Here is a 16,182-nt window from a genome sequence, read left to right as displayed (position 1 = left end):
TGACTTGTTAAACAGTAAAACGCAAAACAAAAGTTGCAGTTTGTTGGGAGACTGCTTTTTGCTTTGGGGGATTTTCTTCTTTTTCCTTTTTTTGTCTTTTCCAAGAGAGAGAAACTGGCAGCGTTTCCTACTCCGAAAAGGACAGATTCCTCAGGCACCTCCCACGAGGGAGAAAGTAGCCTGGTGTCTGAGTTTGTCCTTAAATATTTCCTCAAGCTGGCTTCCCTGTATGGTCACTAACCAAGTGGATCGTTCCGTGGGGTAGAGCTTCCCTGGGCTCCCTCGAGCTGGACTATTTATCATGGCAGCAGCTGGAGATAAGCTGGACACAAAGAGGATTTGTGTCTCCACGGGTCGGGCCCTAGATACGAACGCGGAGGAATTTTCTCATTAGTGGTAAGTCGTGGAGGGGACTCCGGGCTTTCATCGTGCGACGCAGTGCAAACGGCAGCAGGGAGGAGGGCACCCTGGAGGGGCAAAGTCCTTGAAGATGCTTTCACTGGACAACTGAAATGAAGGTTTCCAGAGTGGATTTCCTTGGGAGAGAGGAAAGACACTGAATGTTGTCCGCAAGCTGTTCGGGGGTAGGTGGGGCTTCATCTAGGAGGGCTGCATTTCTTTGTGTGGACTTAATTACTTGTTCCCACTCAGCGGGGAGCCACAGTGGGGGCTCCAGATCGGGCACCTCAAACCCAGCGGTTGGCTGGCAGGGGCGATGCTGAGTGAAGCCCAGGGGACCCTGAGGGCCAAAGTCTCAAAGGCAAGGAGGCGTAACCAGCAGCTGGCAGGCTGATCGGGGGAGCCCCGCGGTGGTGGAGATGTGGGTAGAGAAGGGACAGGGAGTTGAAGCACAGACAGTTCTAGAATACTCCCAGGATTCACAGACTTCAAAGGCATTCGGAAGATGTCCGAGAGCAAACAGACCAGGAAGGAATTCTCTGAGCTTGGAGCAGTATCTGAGGTGCAGTCCCAGACTAGCTAATTCCATAAATTCTGAATCCCAGCTGGGGTTCCTCACCAGCACAGGCACAGACTTTAGGAATGAAGTGGGCTTCCTGATGACCTCTGATTTGTTCGTTTCCTTCAGCAACCACTATAGGCAGATTAAGCTCAGAGGAAAAACATTTCGTTGAAATTACTTGCCCCCCTCCCATTTGGTACTTCATTGCTTAACAGGCAGGCAGGTTCCGTGGTGTCCTCACCCATCGTGGGCATAGTGAGAGACAGACCCAGGTGTCTCTTCACCAGTGTTACCACTGTGCCCCAGACAGCACTCAGCTCACAGAAAGGCTTGGATATGTTGTCTGAATACATGCATCTTTGTATCCCAGCTTCTAGACCAAAGGCTCAGAGCACAGCATTAAAAATTGTGACATATTCACATCCTTTTTCACACTTAAAAATTTCCTCAAAAGTTTTTAGTTTTTACATTATAGTTTTTCATATTTGATCTCAGCCAAAAATAACTCCTTTGCATAATAGTGGGAAAGAAAAGCATATGAAAGGCACATTTCACACCTGAATGACTGCAGAAGTTGATCCTGAAGCCATCCAACGGGAGAAGTCGCCCAAATAGTCACTGGACTTACGCTTAAAGGAAGACGTTGCGATTGTAAGTACTTTCAATGCCTTTTCCCATGCATGGAATACGCTGGATGGGGTTTTGTGTTACTCCTGCCTTCCCAGAACAATACGCTGCACCCCACTCCAGAGCGAGCGAGCAATGTGAGTGCCCGTGGTCTTCTTGCTCGTCCTCTGAGAAAGGAAGTGCAGGAGTGGAATTCAATGCAGAAAAGGCTGGAGACAGCCTCATGCCTGAGACGTTTCTGATGTGCACCCAGGGAGGGACCCCTGGCACATCATGGGGGCGAATGACAGGGCTGGGCAGAAAGGTCCCACCCTCCCCCTTTAGAAATGTGTATGGCTTCTTTTCCTTCCCCTTCCTGTCTCTTCTTCACTTCGTCCCTTTTAAGGAGGTTAAAGTTCTGGCCAACTCTCAGCTGGGAGTCCTCTGTGTCTCCTGGTCTGACACCAGCCAGGGGCAGCAAGGAGGTTAAAGGGGCTTCAGGCCAGCACTGCTCCAAGCTATGCTGTCTCAATAAGGAGCATCTGGGTTGCCCCAGTCTGGGGTAAGTGCCTACATCAGCAGCTTTGGGTGTTGTACCAACATTACTAATGACTCCGAATCTGATGGCAGCTCTGGTCCCTCTCTGAAGGGTGTCTGTGTGCACACCCAGCTCTGTCCCCTCCTTGATGGGAGAGGGCTATGGACCCCAGGTGGACGCTCTGGTGGTCACTCGCATTTCCTCCCTGCTTCCTTCTGAGGGGGAAGGTTGCACCTTTGCACGTGATGTTGATGCCCTGAACCAGATATAGGTCTGGTTGGAAGAGGGACACTTCCACAGCAGCCAGCCAGTTAGAGGAACATACGAGGGCACATCCCGAGAGATCATTTCCTCCCAAGGTCTCGTGCTGAAGATCTGTCAGCAGTACCCATCATCCTCATGTCTCACTCTTCCAGGCTCACAAAGCACAAGGCCAATGCTCTCCGCTCAATAAGGCAGCCTTCAGAAAAACCAACCACTCTGCATCAGTCAGGAGGAAAAAACCAAACCAGCAAAACCAAACCAAATCATTTTATTGTGTAGTTTCCTTCTACCAGAAGATTACTAAAAATATAAATATAAAATCTCTAGAAAACACTTGGAATAGCTCTGTAATATTCTTCTTTCCCCAAACTGGGGCCAACCTCTTTGCTCTTTAGAAGCTGATGGACTACATGAATGTCTTCATATCACCCACATTCGTTAACACAGATACATTTCTCTCCATGCAGGGGAATATGCCACCTTCCTGCCAAGTTCTGGAAGCTCACCTTGCATCTATCAGGGTAAAATTATCGCTGAATATGGGGATACAGGACAGTGGGTAACAGGGAGAGAAAAAACTCTGTGGCCCCAGCTTCCTTCTGTGGACACAGAAGACAGGCCCTTCATTTCTCCTCAGTACCCTGTCCTTGAGCAGACTGGGCCACCCGAGGGTCAAGCTTCCAGAGAAGTTGCATTCACCATGAGGGGTGTGTCAGGGGGGTGACTGCCATGCTGCAGTCATGGGCAGGTCAGGTTGTTGACATGGACACGGGAAGTCAAGTGGGGCTTTGCATAGAGAGCTGGTCTGAGCCGGGGCCCTCAGCAGGATAGAAGTCGCTGTTCCTAGTGGCCTCTGGGCAACACTTAGCCCTAGCACCAGGCACTCTCTGTCACATCTAGGACCTGATTTTAGCCTCAGAGAGCTCCTCCACCCCGGTAGCAGCATCACCCCTCCTGTAGAAGGATGGCTGAGATGGAGATCACAGAGGGGCCACCCAGACGTTGAAGCAGGGTCCCACAGCCCCTTATTTGGTACTAGACACGAGTCCGAGGAACACTGGGATCACCCTGGCCATGGTCCTGGGACAGCCTGATAGGATCCCTGGGCTAACCCTGGGTCTGAGGGTCAGGACCTCAGCAGCGGCTGGGTATGGAGCGGAGAGCAGGGTGCTTAAGGCAGCCCAGGCCTGCCACCTCTGCACCTATGGCTACAATATCACCCAGCCAGAGCCACCCTGGTCTCTGGGAGAGGAGCAGCCCCAGAGTGCAGGAACCTGGTAAGTTTCCTGTCAGAGAAGCAAACAGAGCTTCTGGGATGGAAGCGCAGATGCGAGTGGGCTAGCTGCCAGCACGTGGGTTTAGTTCTCTGCCCCCAGCTCTGTGTTTTGTGCAGAACCCCAAGCCATTCTGGGAAAACTCACAGGCCCCCAAATGCTAGTCCTGAGAACTTCTGAGCATCAGGGTCAGATATCAACATCTTTGTGATATTCCTGGAGTAAGTTCGGATCGACTCAATTCAATAACAGCCTTCCTCACCTCACCACGGCCTGCAAGGTGCCTGGCGTGCCTGGACCCTCCTGAGGAAGATGAGACAAAGCTTCACTCTGAGAACGCAGGGTAGGAGAAAAGGCGGCGGGAGAGCCGTGGCAAGGCCCCCAGCTGCAGAAGCAAGGAGGCGGGAAGGGCACCTGCATCCCGGTGGTCCCCTGAGGCTCCCGGGTCTGCAGGAGTTAGCTTGGACATTTTATAAGGCAGAGGTGGTTCCTGGGGAGCAGGAACTGGGTGATGAGATGAAGTGGGCAGTGAGCTCTGGGGCACCCAGAGTGGGAAGCCGAACAAAGAATAGGAAAGGGGAGGCGGCAGGAGTCACAGAAGGAGAACTGAACAGCCCACTCTGGCCAGATGTGCCACTCCCAGCCTTCTCCCGGGGACCCAGCCACCTTGCTCAAAAAAAGGCATGTTCTCTTCTTGCTGCAAAGGCCCCCAGGGTTGGGATCACCCCCCGACAGGGTCTCTTGGCCACAGGAAAACAGCATGACAGGACCCCTGGTGGGAGACAGGAACACAGACGTGGGTTAACCCAGGAGGGCAGAACCAGTGGGGCTGTGTGAACTGTCAGTCCTTCACAGAGACCCCAGAGGCAGGCAGGTAGACAGCACCTTCTGTACAAGAGCGGAGCGCCTCCTACTTAAGCGTGGCCTGCTCCACGGTTCCTACCACATTCCAACCTCTCACACTCCTCACCTTGCTTCCTGCACTTACCATGCCTAGACCCTAGAACTACATCACATCACGCTGTGGAAACCCCAAAAAGCTGCTCTGAGCCCTTACGACTACTCTTTCCCCATCCCGTTTTCACTGCCTTCCCCACTACTGCTCTGGGTTCTCTCGGGACCAGCTCCCTGGACTCCAGGTTCCTGGGCCCTCCCCACCAAACAAAATCAGAACTTGCTCTGCTGCTTCTGCCAGGGCCTGCCTAGCCCTGTCTTCACGCACAGCAAGGGAAGCCCGGGTCTCTTCTTCTGTGCAGGGAGCCCGAGCGTAGCTGGCTGCATCATCTTGCCCAGTGCCTCTCCACACTCCCATGCTGGGCAGGCGCTCTCGGTGGCTGGCTCCGTGCCCTGCCTCAGGCTAGAAGAGACACACCCTGTGAACCCGGGGTGTCGACAAGGCTGCCCGAGGTCTCAGGTCCAGTAAGCATTGCCCCCCGGCTTGCATCCACACGGGCAGAGGCGAGGTAACAACCCGAGGCCTATGCTGTCTTGGGGCCAGGAGGAGCTGTGGCTGGGCTGTGCTCAGGGTGTGCGGCTTTCTGGGCCTGGGCCCATCATCGAGCCAAACCCGTCATCCCTCATTTAGCCTGATTCCCCCGGAGGCAGGAGGCCTCTGGCCCCCAGGGAGGAGAAAAGGGGAACCAGGAGTGCATGGGAGGAAGAAGAGCAGGCAGCATGTGGGAGCCAGGCAGAGAGAACACCCTTCATCCTGGGCTGCTGGCCTTGCAGGTCAGTGGGAAGCCAGGGCAGCTCGGAGCAGAGGCGCCCTAGTGTCCAAGGGCTGCAGCCAGCACACCGAGGAGCTGGGATGGCACCCGAGTCCTTTTGCCATTCCACGGACGGACTCTTGAACTAGGACTACGCATGGACTTGTGGCCCCGCAGCAGCCCATGTGGAAGAATTAGCTCTGCTGAGCCTTGTGCAAGCAGGACAAACAGCAGGGTGGAGCTGGGGCCAGGGCCAGGGTGCACGGTGGAGAAGCGAGCAGAGGGGAGGGGGTCTCAGCAGGAGCAGAAGCAGCTCTACTCAAAGGACAGCAGGTCTGGGTGAGGGCCCTCAATGTCAAGGCTGGAGGTCCGAGCCCGAGGAGGCGGGCTGCTGTCCTCCAGAGACTCAGCCAGGCTGATGGGGCTCAGGCTGAGTCTGAGGCCATTTCTCTCGATGAGGCCAGGGGAGGAGGCCCTTCGGCACTCAGTCACCTTTAGCTTCGGTTCGTCCTGGTTGTCCTTGTGGATTAGGTCAGGTACCGACAGGGAAACCTCTCCATTGGGCAGAGCCTCGCCCCTGTCCACCATTTCCATGATGGCCTCTGGCTGTGAAGCATCTGCTGGGCTGGGCTTGGCAGTGGGAGGGGAGTCCTGGGGCTGCCCAGGTGACAGCTCTGTCCCATACTCCAGACCGCTTAGGACTGGCTGCGATGAGATCAGCATGTCCTGGGTGGTCTTCAGGGCCCGAGGGGTCCGCTTCCTGGTGGTAGGAGGCGGGGGATCCAGCCGAGGGAATGCTTCTTGCAGGGCTGACCTATAAGGTTGGTGACACGAGTTGACATAAGGCTGGCGAGACACCATGCTGCACTTCCCACTCACCCACCCGGGAGGTGCTTTTCGCTCTGGGTTCTCGTTCTTGGTTTAGCGTGCGGGTCTCGGCAGTTTGAGCACAGATGGCTTTGGGCCTGTCACATCCTCACTCGGTGTTCACAACAGCACAGAGTGTTAACACTGGGACCACCGGTGAACCGCATCACGTCAGAACCTATACAATAGCCCTGAAAAGCGCATCACCACTTGGGGCGTGTAGGTGTCAAAACGAGGCTGGACATGGGAGGGCTGCCAAAGCAGGCTCCTCTCTCCCCTGACCAGTGGGTTCCGCCAGACGCCGGCTTCTCCACTACCAACAGTCAGGGCAGCACTTCTCAGGTGTGGCCGGGTGTCAGAATCCCCCCGGGGAGCTTCTGGCAACACCTGGGTTTGAATCCAGCTCTGCCAATTACTAACTTTGTAACCTTAACCTCCTCACGTTACCTCTCTGAACCTGCTTTACCTGCAAAATGGAAATAATATCATTCATCTCAGAGGGCTGTTTCAGGGTTAGGTAAAATAATGCAGCTGAAGCATAGCACAGTGCTAGGACGTGATGGGCACGCCGTAAACTTCAGCCATGGTGGGAGAGTTGAAGCCGGCTCCCACAAACATGGCCCGATCCTTCAGCTGTTCTTTACGTGACAGCCTCCGTCCCTACCCCAAGGCCATTCTCCCCTCTAGACACTACAGTTTGCCGCAGGCCTCTTCCAGTGGGTCCAGATCCGTAAGGATGTCAGGGCGGGAGGGAGAGGTGCACTCACCTTCCATCATCCACGTCAGCCCCGCCGGCCAGCTGGGCCCCTGCAGTCTTGTTGACCTCCATCGTGCCCACGCTGCCCAGGCTCGAGGGCTCTTTTCTCCGCAGGAAGTCGTTAACTTTGGCCCCCATGGCTTTGCCCAGGTTCTTGAGGTGCTGGCTGCTGCCCACCCAGAGTCCAGGCCCTCCAGGCTCCACAGACCCCAGGGCGGCAGAGCTGGGGGCCGCAGGCCTGGACACGTGGGGGAAGGAGCGGCTTGACGGGAGCTTTGGAGTGAGGGCTGTGTTCAAGTTCTCAAACATGCCGTGGTCGACTACAAACAAAGAGGGAAAGACAGAGAGCCGGTGAGGGGAGGAGGGCCTTCGACCCCATCACTTTTGAGCTTCTCCTTATACCATACCCACAACTTGTAAGTTCATGAGGCTTTGGAAATAGTCAAGAGAGAGGCAGCAAAGACACTCTTGAACCTTCCGAGCCAGTTGTTTTCATGGGACGTGGGACCAGAAATTCTAGTTCTGCCTCACCCAGGTTAATCAGTGATGAACTCTAGCCACAGAAAAGCTAACTTATCCCTTTAAACATGCCTCCTTGACACACGGCTTCACCCCTTACCTTGGGGTCACCAGGCCCTTTGAAGTAAAGACAAACAAGGATGAAGCAATGAGATGTGACATTTTTACACTGCCATGAGCACATGTGGAGCTCTCTGACTCAGGCGCTGGGGTAGAAGCTGGTGGAGGGATGGCAAGTATGGAAGCTCCCTGCTAAAAAGCCACATGTGTAGCACGTTTTCTCCACGAAAAATGCTCACTTCTCTTGGGGGTGGAACTTGGGAGAATGGGACAGCTGCATGCAGAGAGATGCTAAGTGGTGGTTCAGAACCAGTTCACGCCAAATGGACAAGCACTTGGTGCCAAGGAAGCAGGAGGAAGCTGACAAACGCCAGTTCACTTAATCCTCACAAGCTAGTAAGGTGGGGCATGGTAAGATTTCTCTTTATAGAGGAAGAAGACGGGGCTCAGAGTAATGAACTGCTGGGCCCGAGGTCACAGCCCAATTACTGGCACGGTGGGAACTAGAACCCACGTTTTCTCACCTAAAGCTCAGGGCTCTTGCCACTACTTTTCCTGCCTTGCATGGAATAACTGCCTAAATATGCCTCGTGCACAGTCTGCCTCTCAGGGATCTCTGTTCGGCTGGAAAGATTAACTCAAAAGGCTGGGAGGAGACCCACTGGGTTGTAAACACTTGCAGGGCAGAAGCCATGTCTCACTCATCTTTGTGTCTTTAACAGCTAGCCTGGGTGTGGCACACAGTAGGTGCTCAATAAATATCCTGAAATGCCAAGCCCATTTTCAGATAGAGAATCGTGGAGACCAAGACCACAGTAGCTCCGAGGTCTGTAATTGGAATGGCTAGAGCTCAGGGCTCTAAGCCACACTGTCCACACACTTGCACAGAGGCAGCCTCTCCCCACTAGGAAATCCAGCTCAGGCCTCAGTGCAGCCAGACCCACTCTGGGGCCTTGGAAGCAGGCTTGAGGTTGCTGTCCTTACCACCTACTCCAGATATTTTGTCAGTCTCAGAGGAGGAGAGTGATTTGGTCATAGGCCCCGCTCCTTGTCAAGACCTCTGCTAAGTGCCTACTCTTGCCGAGCCTTCCTAAGAGTAACAGAGGTTAGGGTATACGTTTTTTTCCGTTGAACTTTTGCATAAAGCAGTTCTCTTCCCTGCACTGCTGAGTCCTGGGCACTGGGGAGCATTTCTGTTTATTGTGGTTTTATGCAGAGACATCCCTTCTGAGCCAACTACCTCAATAAGCCATATGCTAAGGGTCTTCGGGCAGCAGGAGGATGCTGTGGGAGGAGTGGAGATCTCCCCCTGTGATGAACCCCACAGTCTTCACCTCTGTAACTGCCCCTAACCCACGTGTGAGAAAAGCACCACTGCAGGGGACATGCCGGGAGCTCAATTAGAGCATCCCTGGGACACGGGGCACAGAGTTGACTGGTTCAGGCTGGCTGGGTTCCAGATGTAGACCCACCACACTAGCAGGAGATCCCGGCCCATCCCACAACAGGGGTATCAACTCTTGAGTCTTCTCCTGAGAGTATAAATCTTGCCATGTCATCCACTTTTGCATAATTTACCTATCATGTCCCATATCCTTCTAATTTTTCTTTAATCGTGAACTCTGCAAACTAGCAGAGAAGGCTTTGGAAACTAAAGCATTTAATGACTTCCCCCCAAACCAGAAAGTATTGGGGCCACCATAAAACTAGAGCAAGTGTTCAAGAGATATATGCCAGGGAAGAAGGCCAATCCCCACCACTTTCGGGCTCACATAGTTCTGTGGCTGCTTCCTTACTGGTTTAATGTGAATTTTCAGAGCAGACACATTCATTTCTAAAAGTGTAAGCACCAAAAACACCTGGCAAAGTGACTTGTAAATTGTGAGCCCCTTTGATTATAATTATTGAAGAAACACATTCTAAGAAACATAAATAACTTTTGGATTAAGCACCATTTTAGATTTCCTGTACTTCTTGTTTCTCTACCCTTCAGGATGTATACACTGAATTCTTAAGGAATTTAAAGATAGCTCATCATATACTCTCTTCATAATTCTCTTAAGTCTTGTGGTAAATACATCTTGTCTTTAATAATAAAATAAGTCCCTTGATGGGAAGAAGCATCTTAAGTGACATTTTTTGTCTATAATGCTCAGCATAGGGCCTTGCACAACAGTAGGCATTTAATAAATTAATTGAATTATCTTTTGATATGAATACTTAAAACTGACTGCATTATGGGCTAACATCGTAGAGAAGCTGTTCCCCAAGCCTTCTTCCATTTACAAAAGACACTGAAAACCCCCTCCTCCGGGAGCGGTCCACAGGCGCTCTTGAGGTCAGGCCGGGAAAAACTGTCCTTCTCTCCAAAGCAGGACTCTGGCTGGGGCTCCCTTCATCTTCACCTCTGAGGGATGTGCAGCGAGCCCCTTTCCTGCTGAAGGCACTAAGGACCCCACACACTGTCAGGACGGGAGGCTTGGTGGTTCAGAAAATAATGGTGATGGCAGAAAGAAAGGTGACTGGATCCCAACCAGGTGGCCCTCCTAACAGCACCCCCCAGCATGCACATAGCCAAGCAGAGGGGAGCATCTGGGGCCAAAGTCATCCAAAAGAAAGACAGTATCTTACCTGTCCGAGAAAGGGGCTCGGAAAGCAGGCAGGAAACAAACGAGAGAGAGAGACACATTTTATGTAGTGACCGACCACTATGGGAGTGTTACCTCCCGTCTGGGTCACCAGCAACAGCACACCAAGAGGATATAGCATGCAAGACAGGGGTCCTGCTATGAGGAGTGTAACAGACCTGGATGACCAGGTTCCCATATGCTTTTTAATAAACCAAAACAGAGCCGTACTTTAAAAATTCTACAAACAGGCGCTGATGCAGCCTCCTGTATTTCCCCCAATATTTTTTTTTTTTGTGGTATGTGGGCCTCTCACTGTTGTGGCCTCTCCCGTTGTGGAGCACAGGCTCCGCACGCGCAGGCTCAGCGGCCATGGCTCACGGGCCCAGCCGCTCCGCGGCATGTGGGTTCTTCCCGGACCGGGACACAAACCCGTGTCCCCTGTATCGGCAGGCGGACTCTCAACCACTGCGCCGCCAGGGAAGCCCTCCCCCAATATTTTGAGGCCCCTTTACATTAAGTATATCTGAAGTTCCTAGCTGGCAGTGGGAGGAATGGAATGGGGCCTCCAACATGTGAATCCCTAGATTTTAGACCAGAAAGATGTTCATTCATCCACTCCAACCATCTAAATTAACAACATGGGAAAAGCAGGTGGCAGAGAGGTCTGCCTAATACTGCACAGGGAGGTAACGGCAGAGCAGGGGTTAGAACTCACATAGGCTGACTCCCAGACCCATGATCTTTCTCTACACCATGACAGCCAAGTGAAACTGCCAATACTCTCAAAGTTGCCAAGGTACGTGGTGTCAATTCACATCCTAACACGTTCTAACGTTCCAAACCAGGCTATGAAGGAGGTACATGAGATCTCATTCTCCACACGGTCTTGCAAATGTTTAAGTACTGTGAATAAACACGGACAGGAAGACAACTCTGGAATCTCATATGCACATGTGAACTCACACTTGCTTCACACACTACGAGGGGAGCCCACTGCTGATTACGGGCTGGGCCAGACCTTTCCCGCCCAGCACAAACATACCCACCTTTAGATCTAAAGCCCTGTATGCATCTAATCATGATGATCTAGAATGGGGCACCTTCAAGCTCATCTCTCAACCCTCTAGCAGGCTGGCCAGGTTGTTACGTGACAAAAGTGAAGCAAAGAGAAGAGGCTACCTTGTCACTCTGAGTATATAGCCTTACTACTAAATTGCTTTAATGAGCAAAATGGTGTTGAGTAAGCCACCCATTTATGTTTTAGGCATTTGCTAAAAACAGACAGCACCAACCATTTAAAACAGTATTTGGTCCCTATTCTTAGGACGTACATATTGAAGTATTTAGGCACAAAGGGACATTATGTTTGTAATTTACCTTCAAATATCTCAGAAAAAAAAATGTATACACCCAGAGGCAGAGAGGGAGGGAGGGAATTGATAAGGCAAATGGAGTAAAATGTTAACAATAGGAAAATCTAGATACAGGGTACATGGATGTTCTCTGTACAAATTTTATTTTTGCAGCTTTTTATAAGTTTGAAATTATTTCCAAAGAAAAATGTAAAAAATATACCCCAAACCAAAAAAACAGAAACTAAGGTAAAACAACAAAAACATCTGGTGACAGAGGTTAGGCAGATGAAAAAAGCAAAGAGGTCATTAAGAGAGGACAGCGGATCCCAGAGCTGGGGGTGTGTGTGACAGCAATGACATGGAAAAGGGAGACTAAAGAACAGAGGGGGTTCATAAATGTCCATGCCACTCACAGGGAGATCAGCTCGGTGCTTTGTGACCACCTAGAGGGGTGGGATAGGGAAGGTGGGAGGGAGGGAGAGGCAAGAGGGAAGAGATATGGGAACATATGTATATGTATAACTGATTCACTTGGTTATAAAGCAGAAACTAACACACCATTGTAAAACAATTATACTCCAATAAAGATGTAAAAAAAAAAAAAAAAAAAAGAACAGAAGGGGCGAATAGACAACATTGCTATCAGGTCTCTACTACATTCCTCCCTCTCTCTGGGTATCCCCAGTCAAGACAGGCCATGGAAGAATGACAAGTGAAAAAAATCTTTAAAATTTTTTTAACTTGCTTGCTACAGACCCCATCCATCTTTGAGAGGAATAACCTCGCTGGCGAGTAGAATCATGTGGCCTTATTGTGATGTCACTGACATCAGAATGTTTATTGTCTGGACAACTCAAGCAGCCTCTTGGGAGCAGGTGTGTGTGACCTCCACACACTTCAGTAGTCAGAATATGGAGAACTTCTCACTCATCAGCATTTCTGGACCTCGAATCTCTTCCTCTGCTCTGGGCACTTTTCCTGATATCACGTCCTCACGTGCTACCAGCTTGCCAGGTAAACTCTCGTGCCACTAGGGCCACAAAAATCTGGTTTTCTGAAGCTTGTAATTGAGTACTCTACCAGATCATGTTACAGGACCACGATTTAGTGAGAAAGTCAAATTACACATGGGGAGAAAATAATTTTTCAAAATGCTGCATACATGGTAAGTAGTTCCTGCTATTTATTCATTTCTTGCAAGGGAAGGATGGGGGAAACATTTGTTATCAGGCTTTTTTCCCCCTCTGAATCTCCATGAACTTTCAAAGTGACAGTTTGTCTAAGTAAGGAGGATGTACTAGTTTCAGCCCTGTTTTGACAAGCTGGAGAAGATCTAGACTTATCAATCCATCAGAAGGAACCTAAGGGGGGGTAACTGATGAGCCTATCATGGAATAAAATTGAATGTTCTGAGGACTTGCTATTCAAAGCATGGTCCATGGACGTGCAACATCAGCATCACCTGGGAGCTTGTTAGAAAAAGGCAGAATCTCAGGCCCTACCTCAGACCCACTGAATCAGAATCTGCATTTTTAACAAGATCTCCAGGTGATTCCCATGCACATTAAAGTTTGAGAAGTGCTGTTCTGTGAAGTGGTTCTCCTAAGCATCCATTTGCCTATACACAGGACATCTGTATCCATCTGTTTCCCAAACTGAGCACAGCTACTGCTCTGCGATTTGAGGCAAGCCAGTTTCTTAATCCAGGCATTAGCAACCATCAGGCAGCTGGGGTCCACCTGAACACCCTCTGGCTGTGGGTGGGAGGCGTTTTAATTGGAGAAATGAGCTTCCCGTCCTCAAAGGGATCTTGTAACATAGCTACGCGGTCCGCGACCAGACTCCCTCCTCTGGGCCCTCCAGGGACCCAAAGGCTGCAATGCAGAGTGAACACACACACAAACACACACACACACACACACACGCACGCATACACGCACGCCAGGCAGAAACCTGTCATCTGGTCCACATCTTATATTCTTCTTTGGAGAGGACCTTTCCAGGGTCTCAATGAAACCAGCACCCCATTTGGAATTCCCCAGGAGGTCATCCAGAATAGCTCTGCCTATGTGCATGCCACAAAGGTCATTGTTTTGCTTCAGTTTTGTAGTGCCTTAAAGCACCAAGGTTGAACCTCTAGGTATGTCTCGGGGGGAGGGGTCCCAACAAGAGGACGCCCAACCTTGCTCAGCTCACCAGAGTGTTTCCTCTGTAACCCAGGCATTGCAAAGATGGTGTTTCCCACTGAGGCATCCAGCCCAGCTCAGGCCCTGCTACCCCAGTACCAAAGCAGAGCTCTCCGGCATGGGGTGCACAACACAGTGCTCTCACCAGGTGAGGCCTTCTCTGACTCAGGCGGGCACATGTGAGAAGCTGGGGGAACAGGGGCTGCTCCCCTAAGGGTAGGGTGCCTGTGTGTGGGATTGCCACGTGCTGCCTTTCCCCCCTGCAGTCTCCTGTCCGATGCTTCCTCTAGCAGAGACCTGCAGGTCTTCTCCTCTCCTGTCTCTCAGGCTGATGGAGAACAGCACTTTCTGCCTGACTGGGCTGTTGCAGGCAGACAGTGAGGCTGGAGAAACGGCCACAACCAGTGGTGGTAGAAAGGGGGGCTCTAGGAGGCCAGAGGTCTGGCTTTCTGCTGAGCCACCTGTGTCTCTCCTCAGAGGAGGCAGAGGAAAGGTGTCTGCAGGGAGGGATGCACCTGACAAATGCCAAGGCTTAGTTAGTCATTGCAAGGGGAGTCTCTACCCAGAGATCAAACTGCTTTTCTCTGGACAGCAGGAAGGCAGGCCTTAGACTGCTCTCCCCACCCCATCCTCTGCCTGCTCTCAGAACTGCACTCAAGGAGGGGCAGAGGTAACCCGAGGTCCTGCCTGACCACCTGCCTTCTTGCCCTTCTGCTTCTCCGCCCGGCCTCCAGCCAACCCAGGCCTCACTGCTCCCTGCCTGGCTCGAGGCTCAGACCCAGCCCTTTCCTTTGCAGACTGCATCTTGGGGGACCCCCCAAACAGAGAGCAGCTGAGGTGGAATTGCACCATCTACCGGCCCTGGTTCTCCCCTTACAGCTACTTTGTACGCAAGGGCAGAGAGAGCCACCTGGAGACCTACAGCTTCCCAGAGGTGCAGTGGGACGAGGGCAGGAGGGACAACTGCCTCCCAGAGGACACGGCTGAGAGCATCTGCTCGTCCTCTTCCTCCCCAGAGAACACCTGCCCCCGAGAGGCCACCAAGAAATCCAGGCACAGCCTGGATTCCATAGACCACATCACATCCCAGGACATCCTAATGGCCTCCAAGGGGCACCCGGCCCAGCAGAACGGCTACAAGTGTGTGGCCTGCTGCCGTATGTACCCGACGATGCACTCCCTCAAGAGCCACATCAAGTGGGGCTTCAAGGAGGGCTTTAGCTGCAAGGTGTACTATCGCAAGCTCAAAACCCTCTGGGGCAAGGAGCAGAAGGCCCGGCCGGGAGACAGGCTTTCCTCAGGCAGCTGCCAGGCCTTCAAGTAGGCCTGCTGGGTGGCGACACCTGTCTTGTTAGCAGACAACGCTTCAGGTGAACAGGGGATGATGCCTATTTATGTCTCTACAGAGAGGCCAATAAACCAAAGTTAGTGACAGCCTTCTGTCAAGTCTGAGGTCACCCTGTACCACCTGTCCTTCTCAGTCCTTGGTCCCCATCCCATTCCCCTTCTGCTACCAGTTGCCTAGCAACACCAGGCCCATCTCCCTGCCTCTTTTTTTTTTTTTTTGAAAGACAATACCCAAAGTTTGAGACTATCTTCTAAAATGGTGGTTTTCAAAGTGAGGTGCTCAGACCAGCAGTGTGAGCATCCCCGGGGAATTTGTTAGAAATGAAATTCTCAGACCTACTGAATCAGAAACTCTGGGGGGTGGGCCCCTCAATCTATGCTCTAATTGTCCTCTAGGTGATTCAGATGCAGCTCAAGTATGAGAACCACTGCTCTAAGACCCCGGCCTTCCTGTTGGTCCCTCTGTGATTGGTTCTTGCCCTGCACCGTGGGAGAACTCACACTGAGGGAGAGGGGTTGAATGGCCCTTTTCAGGTTTGGAATGCCCTTTCCAAACCAGCAGAATCTCTGCACAGTTTGAAAGCTTCTTAGGTGTTAGATCTTCTGAAGGGTGGAACGGGGAGGACAACATGCCCCACGCATAAGGCAGAAAAGAGGCAAATAGGGCTGGGGCCCATTCCCACCCCGTGTACCATGATCCTTCATTTGGAAGGGACATCTCTGGCTGAAGCAGAACAGATCATTTTTGACCCAGGGGGCATCTTTACATGGCTCTGTTAAGTCATGTCTAAAAAGCCCGGTAAACATGTGAAAACACTGCTTCCTAGTACCAAGAAATGTCCCAGCAGATGGCCCTGACCCTTATTCCATTTCTGAGCAAACCTCATAGCCAACTCTGACCCAGAAAAATGGATGAGCATCGAGGGTGCAGCAAGGACATCAGTTTTGCCCATTATGTGGTTAAAGAAAAAAGAGCTTATGTTTGATGGTCTTATTTTTAGGCCTTATTTACCTCTCATTTCATCTCCCTAATGACTCAGTGGGCCCTTCACTGCAAGGGGGCATTTCCTTTCAGGGACCCTGGCACCAACCCTCCCCTTGTGTCTGCTTCC

At 51.6% G+C, this 16,182-nt stretch overlaps 2 protein-coding genes across 3 annotated transcripts; one reads left to right on the top strand and one right to left on the bottom strand.

Annotated features, from left to right (window-relative positions):
* Positions 1–5,664: 5,664 nt before the first annotated feature.
* Positions 5,665–10,249, bottom strand: LOC307049150 (uncharacterized protein C1orf226 homolog; the record flags this gene model as incomplete). The annotated part of the gene is made up of 3 exons (XM_079698548.1): positions 10,184–10,249; positions 6,998–7,293; positions 5,665–6,195 (listed from the first exon to the last, which is right to left on the bottom strand). Exons 1-3 carry the CDS (start codon positions 10,239–10,241, stop codon positions 5,665–5,667), a joined length of 885 nt encoding a protein of 294 aa, XP_079554674.1. The 5' UTR covers positions 10,242–10,249.
* Positions 10,250–12,338: 2,089 nt separating this feature from the next.
* Positions 12,339–15,047, top strand: SPATA46 (spermatogenesis associated 46; the record flags this gene model as incomplete). Of its 2 annotated transcripts, XM_079696503.1 has the most annotated exons (3): positions 12,339–12,551; positions 13,758–13,871; positions 14,521–15,047. In XM_079696503.1, 3 exons carry the CDS (start codon positions 12,371–12,373, stop codon positions 15,045–15,047), a joined length of 822 nt encoding a protein of 273 aa, XP_079552629.1. The 2 variants fall into 2 exon arrangements, with proteins under 2 accessions (XP_079552629.1, XP_079552628.1); XM_079696502.1 differs by lacking the exon at positions 13,758–13,871 and having other exon boundaries at positions 12,449–12,551.
* Between the last annotated feature and the right edge of the window lie 1,135 nt (positions 15,048–16,182).

This window comes from Hyperoodon ampullatus, assembly GCF_949752795.1.
Source record: "Hyperoodon ampullatus genome assembly, chromosome: 2".
Taxonomy (NCBI): Eukaryota; Metazoa; Chordata; class Mammalia; order Artiodactyla; family Ziphiidae; genus Hyperoodon; species Hyperoodon ampullatus.
The sequence above is the reverse complement of the archived record's forward strand: the minus strand, read 5'-3'. Positions and strand labels throughout refer to the sequence as shown.